This window comes from Phacochoerus africanus, chromosome 1 (genome assembly GCF_016906955.1).
Source record: "Phacochoerus africanus isolate WHEZ1 chromosome 1, ROS_Pafr_v1, whole genome shotgun sequence".
Taxonomy (NCBI): domain Eukaryota; kingdom Metazoa; phylum Chordata; class Mammalia; order Artiodactyla; family Suidae; genus Phacochoerus; species Phacochoerus africanus.
The window spans coordinates 219260566-219276143 of record NC_062544.1 but is presented as its reverse complement, the minus strand read 5'-3'; the positions used below and the strand labels follow the sequence as shown (position 1 = coordinate 219276143).

At 36.1% G+C, this 15578-nt stretch overlaps 1 protein-coding gene across 2 annotated transcripts in view; it reads right to left on the bottom strand.

Moving 5' to 3' along the window:
* The window catches only part of IQCB1 (IQ motif containing B1), a 59680-nt gene that overhangs the window by 35433 nt on the left and 8669 nt on the right, over positions 1 to 15578 (bottom strand). For both annotated transcript variants that reach the window (XM_047791218.1, XM_047791226.1), the window contains exons 4-5: positions 13554 to 13683; positions 1480 to 1573 (exon numbers count right to left, since the gene is read on the bottom strand). In XM_047791218.1, the coding sequence (XP_047647174.1) occupies positions 1480 to 1573; positions 13554 to 13683 (224 nt within the window). The remainder of the gene's footprint in view (positions 1 to 1479; positions 1574 to 13553; positions 13684 to 15578) is intronic.

Sequence of the window (15578 nt, the reverse complement as noted above, 5' to 3'; positions counted from 1 at the left end):
ACTGTTCTTCATTTCTATATGTATAGTCCAATATTTCAATATTTCACTAGACACACTTTTTATTTTTATTTATTTATTTATTTATTGTCTTTTTTGCCATTTCTTGGGCTGTTCCCACGGCATATGGAGGTTCTCAGGCTAGGGGTCGAATTGTAGCTGTAGCCACCAGCCTACGCCAGAGCCACAGCAACACAGGGATCTGAGCCGTGTCTGCAACCCGCATCACAGCTCACAGCAACACCGGATCCTCAACTCACTGAGCAAGGCCAGGGATCGAACCTGCAACCTCATGGTTCCTAGTTGGATTCATTAACCACTGAGCCACGATGGGAACTTCTAGACACACTTTTTAAAAAATGTTTAACAACTTAAACAAACAATTCCACTACTATTAGATATTTTTATGGCTTATTTTCTATTCTTCAATAGCAAAAAAAAAAAAAAAATTCTTTGTGGCTAGGGTAAATGTAGTTTTCCCTTGTCTACTTAAAGATGTTTATTAATAATTCTTAACTTGGAATTCACTGAAAACATTTAGTACACAGTGTGTATATAAATTTCTATATTGGAAATAATTATGATAAAATAAGTTAAAGCTATTCTACTTTATGATGAAAATTTCAAACATACATGAGTAGAGAGAAAAGCATAATTCTCTGCATGTGTTAGTCACTCAACTTTAACAATGACCAATCATAGCTAATCTCATTTCACCTACACTATCCACTTCTTGCCTTCCACTTTATTTTAAAATAAATCTGACATCAAATCATTTTATCCAGATATTACTAAAAATTTAAAAATAACCATTATCTAATCTAAATCATCATTCCTTGATTTTATCAAATATCAAGTCAGTGTTTCCATTTCCAATTGTTTTTTGAATTTTTACAAGTTTATTTCAATCAAGATCTGAATCTTTCCAGAACATAGGAATGTTGTTCCAATTATTATTACTTTCTCAGTCTTAAGGAAACATAACATAAAACTAACATACACTTATATTTCTCAGTGTAACTGTAGAACTATCCTATAAAGTAACTTCCAAGTGCAGTAATATGTCAGTATTTAAAAGCTTACTCTCACATCAAGAGTTAGGCTGTGACTTAAGTCATATCTATACTCTGTACATAGGGATTTCTTTCACGTTAAGTCTAAAACACAAGTGTAATCTTTGAAACATAAAAAAATTTTCCCTAGACTAAATTGTTAAAATGATTAATTCTTACTTTACATTTGCTAAGAAGCTAAGGAGAAAGTTACATTTTATCAATTTTCCCCCAATACAATATTCACATTGTCAATGCTATCTACTTAAAACTGGAACATGTAAATGCACTTTTATTTTTTTGTATGTGGGATTATTTCACTGTGGTTTCATGTAACTGTGGCTTATCCATAGCTAATGAGGTATTTATTTTTAGCAAACTGTTAGGTCAACTCTATAATGACTGTTATATTAAAAATCTTTTCTCTTACCATTTTGGATTAGTTGAACATGGCCTTCCAATAGCCAGAAGAGAGAATCAGTCACAATTTGGAAAAAGTGTAGTAATGCATCTTTTTCTTCACCCTTAACAAACAACACACCAAAAACTCCAATTTACTTTTCTGTAATTGTTTTAATTAAAAAAAGAGATTTCTTTCTGGTGAGTCAGAGGACCTGGTTTTCTGATGTATCTTAGCTATTTATAAGATACACGATCTTGTAGCTTTTAGTTACTTAATTTATAAAACTGTGGTTACAGGCTAGCAATACCTGCTCTATTTAATAGAAAGGGTTTTTATCTAGAGGTCAAATGAGACAATATAAGAACTACAGTTGATGTAATAGGATTTCTTAACACCAGCTATGCATAACAATCATCTACAGAGTTTTTAAAAATATTTCTATGCACAGACTTTAGTCCAAACATAATAAAGTCTGACTCTCCAAAGTTAAAAATCCGGATATCTGAATTTCTACAGTTAGGCAGGTAATTTGGTTATGCAGCCAAGGCTGAAAAATCACTGTAATATGCAAATATAGATGTCTGCAAGAAAAACATTATTATTAGTACATTTCAATTTGCAGCTTCTACTCTCTGGGCAGAGGATAAAGACCATGCTACTCAGTTCTCCACCGTACACTAAGTATCTACAACCGTTCTGACACATAGTAAATGAGTAAATGTTCAATCAATAAATAATGACAAATTCTTCTGCTTCTTTTTTTTCCTGGAAAGAAGGGTGAGAAATTACTCTAGATTAGGGTATGTGTCACAATGGGAAGTAAGAAACAGATTCCATTCACAATTCTTTTACTGGGTCATGTAATTTTAGTAGAAAGTTGTTATAAAGGCCACTAATCTTATCCTTGTCCTGAATGAACTATCACACAAAAGTAATAATAACAGTAAAAACACGATTGTTATGACATGATTACTCTTCATAATAATGGAAAGTATTTTCTTTCTATTATTCTAGCATAGGGTTAGTTAGGTGCTTAAATAAATATATAATAACAAACATGACAACTGGCAAAAAAGAAAGAGGCTTCACATTATATCAAGAATCCCATTAGTCCAATAAATTGCCTTAGCCAATTTCACTGAAAGACAGATCAGAAAGGGCATGCTGCTGTGTTGTGTCATTGCTGCCAACCTCAAAGGATAGTGCTGGGCTCCTATACTTACTATTTTCCTTAAAAAACCCATTAGATATTGTCATTCATAATTTCATGGCTTCTGAGACTGGTTAACAAAATTTACCTTTTAAGTCACTTAAGATGTCTGGCATAGGTATTTTTTTACTCTTATATATATGTAAAAATATGCATATGTATGTATCTTTATATACATATATACATGGGATATATGGCTCAACAAGTTTAGGTCTTAACATATGGTGTATATCGCAACATGTGCTCTACTACCTAAATGCTAGCTAGTTAAAAGAGAAGGTATGAGTGTGAATATAAATGTAAATATATGAAAACATACATTTACATTATATATATATATAATATATATATATATATATGATTGGGAAAGACCTAGGTAGCGAGAACCAGTAAATAAACTCAGTTTTCTTGCCATAGAGACAGAATTTTGATTAATTTTAAAACAAAGTGTAAATTGTCCCATTTTATTCTATGCTGATAATTAACTTGTTGCCATGATAATCCATCAATAAACAAGTGCTAACTAAGAGGGAGATGTTGAGTTCTCATGAATTCTCCCATGAGAATGAGAGCCATGGCGCTTATTTTTCTGGTAAGTGACTTTGAAAGTGGTTCGCTATTTACTTGACCGAGAAAACTCCACAAATCATGCAAATCTAGAGGTTCAAATTTTTATGTTCACCTTAAGAACACCTGTGAAACTGCCCGAGCCATTAAGGGTATACATAGCTGAAAAGCCACCAAATATCTGAAGGATGTCACTTTATATAAGCAATGTGTGCCATTCCATTGTTACACTGGTGGAGCTGGTAGATGTGCCCAGGTAAAACAGGGGGACTGCATGCAAGGTTGACGGCCCAAAAAGAGTGCTGAATTTTTACAGCACATGCTCAAAAAATGAAGAGGATAATGTTGAACTTAAGGGCTATTAGATACAGATACCCTGGTCACTAAGCACATCCAGGTGAACAGAACCCCCAGCTTGTGACACAGTACTTACAGAGCTCATGAGTGGATCAACCCATACATGAGCACTCCCTGCCACACTGAATGATTCTTACTGAAAAGAGCAGCCTGTTCTTAACCAGAAGAGGAGGCTGCACAGAAGAAAAAGATATCACAGAAAAAAACTGAAGAAATAAAAACTCACAGCCCAAGAATAAATTTAGCAAAAAATAAATGCAAATAAAAGATATGAACAAACAAACAAAAAAAAAACAAGTGCTACAGGAGGAACAGGATGGGTACAGGGGTAGAGTGTGGGCCTTCAGGCCAAGAAGAGCCGGTCCTGTTCAACCAGCGTGTCCATCACATCAGCACCTGCTCTGTGGACACCTGAAGCACAGACTCAGACAGCAGCTTCCTTTCAGGATTCTAGACACATTCTGTGCCCCCATGGGCCTGTGCACTGAATCATCTCTCTCTTCTCATCTTTCTTTTAGCCACCATTTAAATTTGTTCTATGGTCAAGTGGCCTTCTCTTTTTTGTTCTGCAGCTGATTTAACTCACTTTGATGTATCTACGAAATATTTTTAAATCTCTATACAAATACTATAATAAAGAGTACGAAGCATTATGAAAAGTATTGAAGGACAACATAAATAAGAACAATATAATTATTATTGCCCTAAAGTGGGGAATATTAAATAAAAGATCTTTGAAGAAAACATAAAACATTCATTATGGTCTGAGCTATTCATGAGATAGAAATTTATTTTACAAAGCAGGAAACTGAGGTATGATGAAATTGAAGTGATGTGACTAAGAACTCATAGCTTGTTGCACAGCAAGAAAAAGAAATCAAGTCGAACACAACTTCCATAGTTTATGATGGTTTAATTGACCTAAACTGAATTAAGTCTAACAAATAGGTAAACATTTATTTACTGCTAGCATCTCTCAATATTTAAATGGAGATGCTAGAAATGGCATTTGTGACCTATATAATCCACCACTAAGTTAAATTCTCTGCCAACAATACTTTTCTTACCCCACTACTTCGCTGTTCATATTGCTGTATATATCACTCAATTTAACTCATAATTTTTATTGTTTTTTTAATTAAAAATACATCAGAGAGTTTAAGGAGACAAGATAATGGAATAAAAGGACTTGAACTCCTTTCACAAAAACATCAAAATGACAAGTAACTACTAAACAACCATCAATAAAAAAGACTGGCACCTACCAAAAAAGATATTCTACATCCAAAGACAAAGAGGAAATCACAAGATGGTAGGAAAGTCACACTCATGAAATAAGCAGTTTCCATATTCCTGGAGTGGGTGTCCTACAAACTGGAAAATAATTTTATCACAGACTTTATCCCACAGGAATGAGGTTTCTGAGCCCCATGTCAGGCTCCCCAGCCTGGGAGTCTGGCTTCAAGGGCAGGAACTTCCAGAGCATATGGCTTTGAACTCAGTTAGGGCTTGAGTGCAGGAGCTCCACAGTACTGGGGGAACAAAGACACCACGTGTGGAGGGCACACACAAGGTCTCATATACACTGGGACACAGAGTAAAGCAGTGACTCCACTGGAGCCTGGACCAGACCTACCTGTGGATCTCAGAGGGTTTTCTAGAGAGTGTGGGTTGGTTGTGGCTCACTGTGGGAGTATGGACACTGGTGGTGGAGCTCCTGGGGAATATTCACTGGCATGAGCACTTTTAGAGGTCATGATTTTGGCACAGAGACCTGGTCCCATGCAACAGCCCTCAGACTTCAGTGCTGGGATACCTCAGGCCAAACAACCATGTGGGAACACTGACATACTCATTCATAGACAAGCAGCCGAAAGTCATTCTGAGCCCAGAGAAGCCTCTAAACACAACCCCTGACTTGGCCTTGCCCATCAGACAAGACCCAGCCTAACCCTCTACTGAGCAGGCACTGGGTCTCTCCCACACGAAGCTTGCAAAGCCCCTGGATCAGCCTCACCCACCAGGGGAGCAGAGAGCATAAGCAAGAGGACCCAAAACGCTGCAGCCTGTGGAACAGAAACTACAAACAAAGACAAAATGAGACAGCAGAGAAGTATGTCCTACACAAAAGAAAAAGATACAATCCCAGAAGAACAACTAAGTGAAGTGGAGATAAGCAATCCATTTGAAAAAGAATTCAGAGTAGTGATAGAGTAAAGGTGATTCAAGAGCTCAGGGAAAAAACAGAGACACAGACAGAGAAGACACAAGAAATGTTTAACAAAGAGCTAGAATATTTAAAGAATAAATACAAAGAGATGAATAATATAATGACTGAAATGAAAAAATACACTAGAAGAAATCAATCGCAGAATAAATGAGGCTAAAAGAAGGAAGCAATGAGCTCAAAGACAGTTTGGTGGAAATAACTGCGGCAGATCAGAATAAAGAAAGAAGACTGAAAAGAAATGAGGACAGTTTAACAGACCTCTGGGACAAAATTAAATGCACTAACACTGGCATTATAGGGGTCTCAGAAGAAGAAGAGAGTAAGGGCCTGAGAAAATATTTGAAGAGATAATAGCTAAAAACTTCCCTAACATGAGAAAGGAAACACTCACTCAGGTTGAAGAAGTGCAGCGAATCTCATACAAGAAAAATCCAAGGATGAACGTGCTAAGACACATATTAATTAAACTGACAAAAATTAAAGACAAAGAGGAAATATTAAAAGCCACAAGGGAAAAGCAACAAATAATATACAAGGGAATCTTCATAAGGTTATCAGCTGATTTTTCAGCATAAACTTTATAGGCCATAAGGGAGAGGGCATGATATACTTAAAGTGATAAATGGCAAAAACCTACAACCAAGAGTACTCTACCCAGTAAGGCTTTTGTTCAGATTCGATGGAGAAATCTAAAGCTTTGTACACAATCAAAACCTAAGAGAATTCGGCTTTACAAAAAATGCTAAAGGAACTTCTTTAAATGGAAAAGAAAAGGCCACAGCCACAAGCAAAATGCTATAAAAACCTGTAGTCATGAAGAGAATATAAATGCAGGTTATTGAAAATGCATTTGAAATTCAGAGACGAGCAACATAAAATAATATTGTGTAGACAGATAAGAAGATAGATAGATCAATCTAGACTATTACATCAAAACCTCATGGTAACCACAAACCAAAAATCTACAGTAGATACACATACAAAAAGAAAAAGCAATCCAAACACAATGTTAAAGATAGTTATCAAATCACTAGAGAAGAGAACAAAAGAGAAAGGGAAGAAAAAAAGACCTACAAAAACAAATCCAAAATGACTAACAAAATGATAATAAGAAGATACATATTGATAATCACCTTAAATGTCAATGGATTAAATGCTCCAATGAAAAGACATACACTGGATGAATAAATACCAAAACAAGATCTGTATTTTATACGCTGTCTACAAGAGACTCACTTCAGATCTAGAGACACATGCAGCCTGAAAGTGAGGGGTTTGGAAAAAAAATATTCCATGCAAATAGAAAGCAGAAGAAAGTTGTAGAAGCAATATGTTTATCAGACAAAACAGATTTTAAAATAAAGACTGCTGTAAAATACAAAGAAGGACAGTACATAATGATCAAGAGATCAATCCAAGAAGACATAACAATAATAAATACATATGCACCCAACACAGGAGCAAGATATAAGGCAAAGGCTAACAGTCATAAAAGGAGAAACTGACAATAATACAATAATAGCATGGGATTTTTTTTTTTTGTCTTTTTGCTATTTCTTGGGCCGCTCCCGCGGCACATGGAGGTTCCCAGGCTAGGGGTCCAATCGGAGCTGTAGCCAACGGCCTACTCCAGAGCCACAGCAACGCGGGATCCGAGCCACATCTGCAACCTACACCACAGCTCACGGCAACGCCGGATCGTTAACCCACTGAGCAAGGGCAGGGACCAAACCCGCAACCTCATGGTTCCTAGTCGGATTCGTTAACCACCGCGCCACGATGGGAACTCCAGCATGGGATTTTAACACTTCACATACAGTAATGGACAGCTCATTCAGACAGAAAATCAATAATATAGGGCTGACACATTAGAACAGATGGACTTAATTGATATTTATAGAACATTCCATCCAAAAGTGGCAGAATACATTCTTTTCAAGTGCACAAGAACATTCTCCAGGATAGATCACATGCTTGAGTACAAAGCAAGCCTCAGTAAATTTATGAAAACTGAAAACATATCAAGCATCTTTTCTGACCACTATGTTGTGGGATTAGAAATTTTCTATAAGAAAAAAACTGCAAAAACCACACACATGTAGAGGCTAGTTAACATACTACTAAACAAGCAATTGATCACTGAAGAAATCAAAGTGGAAATAAAAAAACTATCTGGAGACAAATGAAAATGAAAACACAATGATCCAAAACCTATGGGCACAGCAAAAGCAGTTCTAAGAGAGAAGTTTATAGCAATACAATCTTACCTCGGGAAATAAGAAAAATCTCAAATAAACAACCTAGCCTTATACCTAAAGCAACTAGAAAAAGAAGAACAAACCAGATCCCAAAGCTAGTAGAAGGAAAGAAGTCATAAATATCAGAACAGGAGTTCCTGTCATGGCGCAGTGGTTAACAAATTTGACTAGGAACCATGAAGTTGCGGGTTCGATCCCTGGCCTTGCTCAGTGGGTTAATGATCTGGTGTTGCCGTGAGCTGTGGTGTAGGTCGTATATGTGGCTCGGATCCTGCGTTGCTCTGGCTCTGGCATAGGCTGGCAGCTACAGCTCTGATTAGACCCCTAGCCTGGGAACCTCCATGTGCTGTGGGAGCGGCCCAAGAAAAGGCAAAAAGACAAAATAAATAAATAAATAAATATCAGAACAGAAATAAACAGACACAAAGAAAACAGAAAATATCAATGAAATTAAAGCTGGTTCTTTAAAAAAATAAACAAAATTGATAAATCCTTAGCCATACTCATCAAGAAACAAAGGGAGAAGACTCAAATCAATATAATTGGAAATGAAAAGGTTTGGGATTGGCATATGCATACTGAGGTATATGGAACAACTGGCCAACGGAGACATGCTACATAGCACAGAGAAGTCCACCCAGTATGCTGTGACAATCTATGTGGGAAAAGAACCAGACAGAATAGATATGTGTGTATGTATGTCTGGGTCACTTTGCTGTATAGCAGAAATAATCACAGCCTTGTAAATTAACTATACTTCAATAAAACTTAAAAAAAAATGAAATGGCGGAAGTTACAACTGACCACAGAAATACAAAGGATCATTAGAGATGACTACAAGTAACTATATGCCAATAAAATGGACAACCTAGAAGAAACAGACCAATTCTTAGAAAGGTACAATCTCCCAAGATTGAGCCAGGAAGAAACAGAAAATAGGAACTGATCAATCACAACTACTGAAACTGAAACTGTGATTAAAAAATTTCAAAAAACAAATGTCCAGGACCAGATGGCTTCACAGGCGAATTCTCTCAAACATTTAGAGAACAGTTAACACCCATCCTTCTGACACTATTCCAAAAAATTGCAGAGGAAGGAACACTTCCACACTCATTCTATGAGGCCACCACCACCCTGATACCAAAACCAGACAAAGATACTACAAAAAAAGAAAATTACAGGCCAACATCACTGGTGAATATAAGATGCAAAAATACAGAGTTCCCATCATGGTGCAGTGGAAACGAATCCAACTAGGAACCATGAAGTTGTGGGTTTGATCCCTGGCCTTGATCAGTGAGTTAAGGATCCGGCGTTGCTATGAGCTGTGGTGTATGTCACAGATGTTGCTTGGATCTGCATTCCTGTGGTGTATGTCACAGACGTGGCTTGGATCTGCATTGCTGTGGCTCTGGCGTAGGCTGGCAGCAACAGTTCCAATTAGACCCCTAGCCTGGGAACCTCCATATGCTGTGGGTGCAGCCCTAAAAAAAAAAGACAAAAAAAACCCAAAAAATAAAAACTACAAACAACATTCTCTCACACCACACACACAAAATACTTAAAATAGATTAAAGACCTAAGACCGGATTCTATAAAATTCTTAGAGGAAAACATGGGCAGAGCACTCTTTGATATACATTTCAGCAGTATCTTTTTGGATCCACCTCCTAGAATAATGAAAATAAAAACAAAAATAAATAAATGGGGCCTAATTAAAGCTCAAAGCTTTTTCAAAGCAAAGAAAACCATAAAAAAATGAAAACACAACCCACAGAATGGCAGAAAATATTTGCAAACAAAGCGATGGACAAAGGATTAATTTCCAAACTATACAAACAGCTTATGAAACTCCATATCAAAAAATAAACAACCTCTTCAAAAAAATTGGCTGACGATCTAAATAGACATTTCTCTGAAGAAGACATACAGATGGCTAAAGAGACATATATATGGCCAAAAGGCACATCAAAAGATGCTCAACATGGGTAATTATTAGAGAAATGCAAATCAAAAACTATAATGAGGTACCACCTCACATAGGTCAGAATGGCCAACATCAAGAAGTCTACAAACAAACGCTGGCAAGGGTATGAAGGAAAGGGAACCCTCCTACACTGCTGTGGGGGGCAATGTAAATTGGTGTAAGTATTACGGACAACAGTATAGAAGCTCCTGAAAAAATAAAAACAGAACTATCATACAATCCAGCAATGCCACTCCCACTCCTGAGCATATATCTGAAGAAAACATTAATTCCAAAAGATACATTACCCCTAATGTTCACTGCAGAGCTATATACAACAGCCAAGACATAAAAGCAACCTAAATGTCCACTGAGAGAGGAATGGATAAAGAACATGTGGTTCATATATACAACTGAATATTGCTCAGCCATACAGAAGAATGAAATGATGCCATTTGCAGCAACATGGATGTACCTAGAGCTATCATACTAAGTGAAGTCAAAGAGAAAGACAATATCATATATCACTTATATATGGAATCTTAAAAAACGAACTTATTTATAAAACAGAAATAGACTCACAGAGTTAGAAAATAAACTTACAGTTACCAAAGGGGAAAGGTGGGGGGGGGATAAATTAAGAATTTGAGAGTAACATATACATACTACTATATATAAAACAGATAATCAACAAGGATATACTGTATAACAGAGGGAACTCCACTCAATATTCTCTAATAACCTATATGGGAAAATAATCTAAAAAAGAATGGTTATATGTATAACTGAATCACTTTGCTGTATACCCAAAACTAACACAAACATTGCAAATCAACTATAGTACAATATAAAATATTTAATTCATTTTTAATTATTTATTTTATTAAAGTATAGTTGATTTACAATGTTTCTTCAGTTTCTGTTGTACAGGAAAGTGACCCAATCACACACAGTTCCTTGTGCTGTACAGTAGGGCCACACTACCCATCCATTCCAAATACAACAGTTGGCATCCAAAAATGCCAAACTGCCTATCCATCCCACACCCTCCTACATCCCCCTGGGAACCACAGGTCTGCTCTCCTTGGCCATGATCTGTTTCTGTTTTGTAGATAGGATCATCTGTGCCATATTTTAGATTTCACAATAAGTGATATCATATGGTATCTGTCTTTTTCTTTCTGGCTTATTTCACTTAGTATGAGAGTCTCTAGTTCCATCCATGTTGCTGCAAATAGCAAACAGTTTATCTTTTTAATGGCAGAGTAGTATTCCACTGTATATATGTAACACATATTCTTAATCCATTCATCAGTCAATGGACATTTTGGCTGTTTCCATGTCTTGGCTATTGTTGAACAGCGTTACAATGAACATAGGGGTGCATGTATATTTTTCAATGAAAGTTTTGTCTGGACATATACCCAGGAGTGGGATTGTGGGACCATATGATAGTTCTATATTTAGTTTTCTGGAGTACCTCCATACCATTTTTCATAGTGGTTGTACCAAATTACAGTGAAGGAGGGTACCCTTTTCTCCATATCCTCTCCAGCATTTGTTATTTGTTGACTTGTTAATGATGGCCATTCTGACTGGTTTGAGGTGGTTGTAGTTTTGATTTGCATTTCACTAAAAATTAGTGATGTTGAGCATTGTTTCATGAGCCTGTTAGCCATCTGTATGTCTTCTTTGGAGAACTGTCTATTTAGGACTTCTGCCCATTTTTTGAATGGGTTGTCTTTTTGTTGCTGAGTTGTATGAGTTGTTTGTATACTTTGCAAATTAGGCCCCTGTCCGTTGCATCATTTGCAAAGATTTTTCTCCCATTCTGTGGGTTGTCTTTTCATTTTTTTTAATGGAAAAATTTAGTAAAAAGAGGCCCATGTAAAAAATAATACACCTGTCTTAGGTTTTCTTTAAGCAATATCTAAATAACTACTATATTAGCCTGGGAGGTTTTGGGTTTTTTTGTTTGTTTGTTTTGGTTTGGTTTTCTTTTGGCCCTGCCCATGGCATGCGAAAGTTCCCAGGCCATGGACTGAACCTTTGCCACAGAAGCAACGTGAGCCACAGCAGTGACAATGCAGGATCCTCAACCCTCTGAGCCATCACAGAACTCTCACCTGAGAGTTCTTTAAATGCAAGACTGTGTCTATCTCTTATATATGAAAAGCATCTCAAATGGAAATTAGTGTCCATAATGACAAGTTATTTCCCTTCATAATTCACAAAAAATTTGGGTATCTGCTCAACTTCTGATGTGGCAGTGGGCCTAAATGTACACATAGTCAAGAACTCTTCCAAAGTAAAGGAGTTTCAGCCTTGCAGACTTATTGCTCCTTATAAATTCTTTAACCAAACTGATCTAATTGACATTTACAGAGCATTACACACAACTACTGCAGAGTTCACATTCAGGTATGCAGGGAGTCCTTGCTTTTGCATGATATCATGTTAACACAAAACGTATATACATCAAAATCTTTACATGGTGCTGATATCATAGTTTCATTTAAGACAACATGCAAAGCAAGGAGTGCTTTTAATGGAACATTCACCAATATAAAACATACAGAGGGCCATAAAACAAGTCTGTAAAAATTTCAAAGAAATGAAATGACATAGAGTATGTTATCTGATAATAAGAGAATTAAATTAGAAATTGATAGCAAATAAACATCAGGAAAATCCTTAAATATTTAGAAATTAAGCCACATACTTCTAAATAATCCAAAGGTCAAAAAAAAGGGTACATATATTATCAGCACAATTCATCCAAGAAATACTTGCTGAACTGTAATGAACCCTATTTGGGTTGAAATATTTTGCCTAGAAAGGATTTTAAAGATGATATAGAAATTTCACCTTTATTCTTCACCACTGGAGCTAAAAAAGCCTTGGGCCTAGAGAACAATACTTTCCTCTATTGTTAATTTAAGTAGAAGATCTAGCTTATGTTTTAAGAATATGCTATGGAAATGAACATCTCTGGGTACTGCTTGAAATTGAGTAGTAAAGCAGATCCTTCAAAAAACATACTGTCATTCAGTATACCTCAGTCAGCACTTTAAGATTTATTTTTTTTTTGACTATAGCTTTAGAAGGTTTTTGTTTTTTTGTTTGTTTTTGCTTTTCAGGGCCACACCTGTGGCAGCATATGGAAGTTCCCAGGCAGGAGTCCAACAGGAGCTATAGCTGCCAGCCTATGCCACAGCCACAGCAACATCCAAGCCGCTACACTGCAGCTTATGGCAACACCAGATCCTTAACCCACTAAGGGGGGCCAGGGATTGAACCCACATCCTCATGGATACTAGTTGGGTTTGTTACCATTGAGCCACAAAGGGGAACTCCTTTTTTTTAATTTTAATTTTTTTTCTTTAGAAAGTATTACTCAAATTGTACTTTCAGCCAAATGCTGCACCTCTGAAAAACAATGTGGAATATCTTCTCAAGAATTAAACTGTTTTGACCATACAATAGAGAACTCTAAATAAATACACATACCTTAGCTGCATTGATGAAACATGTTTGCAGCTGCCTCCCCAAAACCAGGAAATTCTCTGCAGCTGATGGAAGTAATTCATTGTAAAATTCCTCTGCATCTTCTCCTGGCTCCAAGCCCAAACAGCAATGGCTGAAATTAAGACCACAAATTTGTGACTCAATTTGTATTAGTTATAAATTTTAGTTGAATGATAAAGCTTCCATAAAAACTGTGCATTAACAGGAAATTTTACTATCTTTCTCTTGTTGCCAAGCCAATAAAGAACTTTTGCTGGAAAATTAGCATTAACACCTTTTTAGGAAAGTAAATAGTGGTGTGGACTTTGCCTGTATTCAGAGCTAGGACTCCTAAGTCCTAAAAACCTACTTGTCACTCCTTCAGGAAACAAAATACACTTGGCTCACAATAAAGAGAAAAAAGGCAAGTTTTCAGTGAATGGGCCACAAACATTCCAAAAGCAATAGAATACTTTGAGAGGAATAACAATTGCGTTAACGTACATTTTGGACATCTGATAGCTGAAAACCATCTAGGATAGTATTAGTTTCAAGGGACAGATTAGGAAATCAAACACTCTAGTTTTATATCAATTCTTTCTAATAGATCTACTTTTCTAAAATCTGCAAAATATCTGATTGCATATTTCCTACTTCAGAAGGGGAAACAGCAAAGTTCTAGTAGGAACATTCTATAATACTAAAAGAGAGAAGGTCATTTAGAGAAATGAGTCCTCTTAAAACCACACATAAAGTCACTTCCTTGATATTAATTAATTATATTTAAAAGTCTCAATAGTAAAAAATATTTGCGGAGACTACTACCAAAAAAAAAAAAAAATCCCCAGTCCAAGAATGGTTTCTAGGTGTTTTCTCTAATGAGTTAATTACTGCTGTTTGAGGCTTTTCCACAAAATGTGCAGACACTGCTAAGCAACAGTGACTACACACTAAATATGCTAAAAACTTAACTAATGCTCAATGTGTCTTTTCTTTTTTGCTTATAAATTCCTAAAGTCAATAGACTTACACTCACACATAGCAGTTTCTCTCATCTTTATGGTTTTGAAAGTTAATCACGAGTACCTACTTTGGGGAGTTCCCTGGTAGCCTAATGGTTAAGGACCCAGCACTGTCACTGCTGTGGCTCAGGTCACTGCTATGGCACAGGTTTGATCCCTGGCCCGGGTGCTATGGTTGCTAAGAGTATCCATTCTGATTGAGAACATTATTGATATTATGTTTTTTATACATTCACTAACATGGGGATTTCATAAGATGTGGATTCTACTTCTGAGAGCCTAGCTCAATCAGTATTTTCATCAGCTAATACATCTTAACAAAGTAAAGATGCAGACTTTATTTACTTAAGGAAATAATTAATCTTGAAAATTAATATATAAAAAATATTACACACATTTGTTAACTGTGCTTCCTAACTGTATACCTTGAATCTGGCCATTATCTAGTAATGAATTATGACTATCAAGTTTCGAAAGCTAAGATCCCATTAGTAAAATCTATTTTCAGTTACTTAATTAGGAAGTGGCTTAGATACTGATAATATCTCACTTATTTTAATGCCTCCTTCCAAAAAAAAGATTTTGATCTCTTTCTCCTAATTTCTAGCATGGCAGTAGATCAGTAAATGCTACTTCTAAATTTTATTGACAGTTGAGACAGATAAATCATTATATTATAAAACGTATAGTTTCTGTATCTGTTCTCTTATAGCACTTTGTTTATGCTTTCCATTCCAGCACTTTTTTCATCCTGTCTTGTATGATAAATCTACCTGTCATCCCATCTCTATTGTAGTTTTTCCAGTACAGAGCCAGTGTATTGATCTTTTTATTTCTCCAATATTCCTTAGTCAATAAAAAATCTATTAGGCACTTGGAATTCAGTGGTGAGCAAAAGATAAGACCACCATCTTCAGAGAGCTTATGAAGCAAAAGTTTAGGTAGTGAAATACTCATAAAAACAGGAACAATAATAGTTACAACCACAACCTACTATAGGATGTTG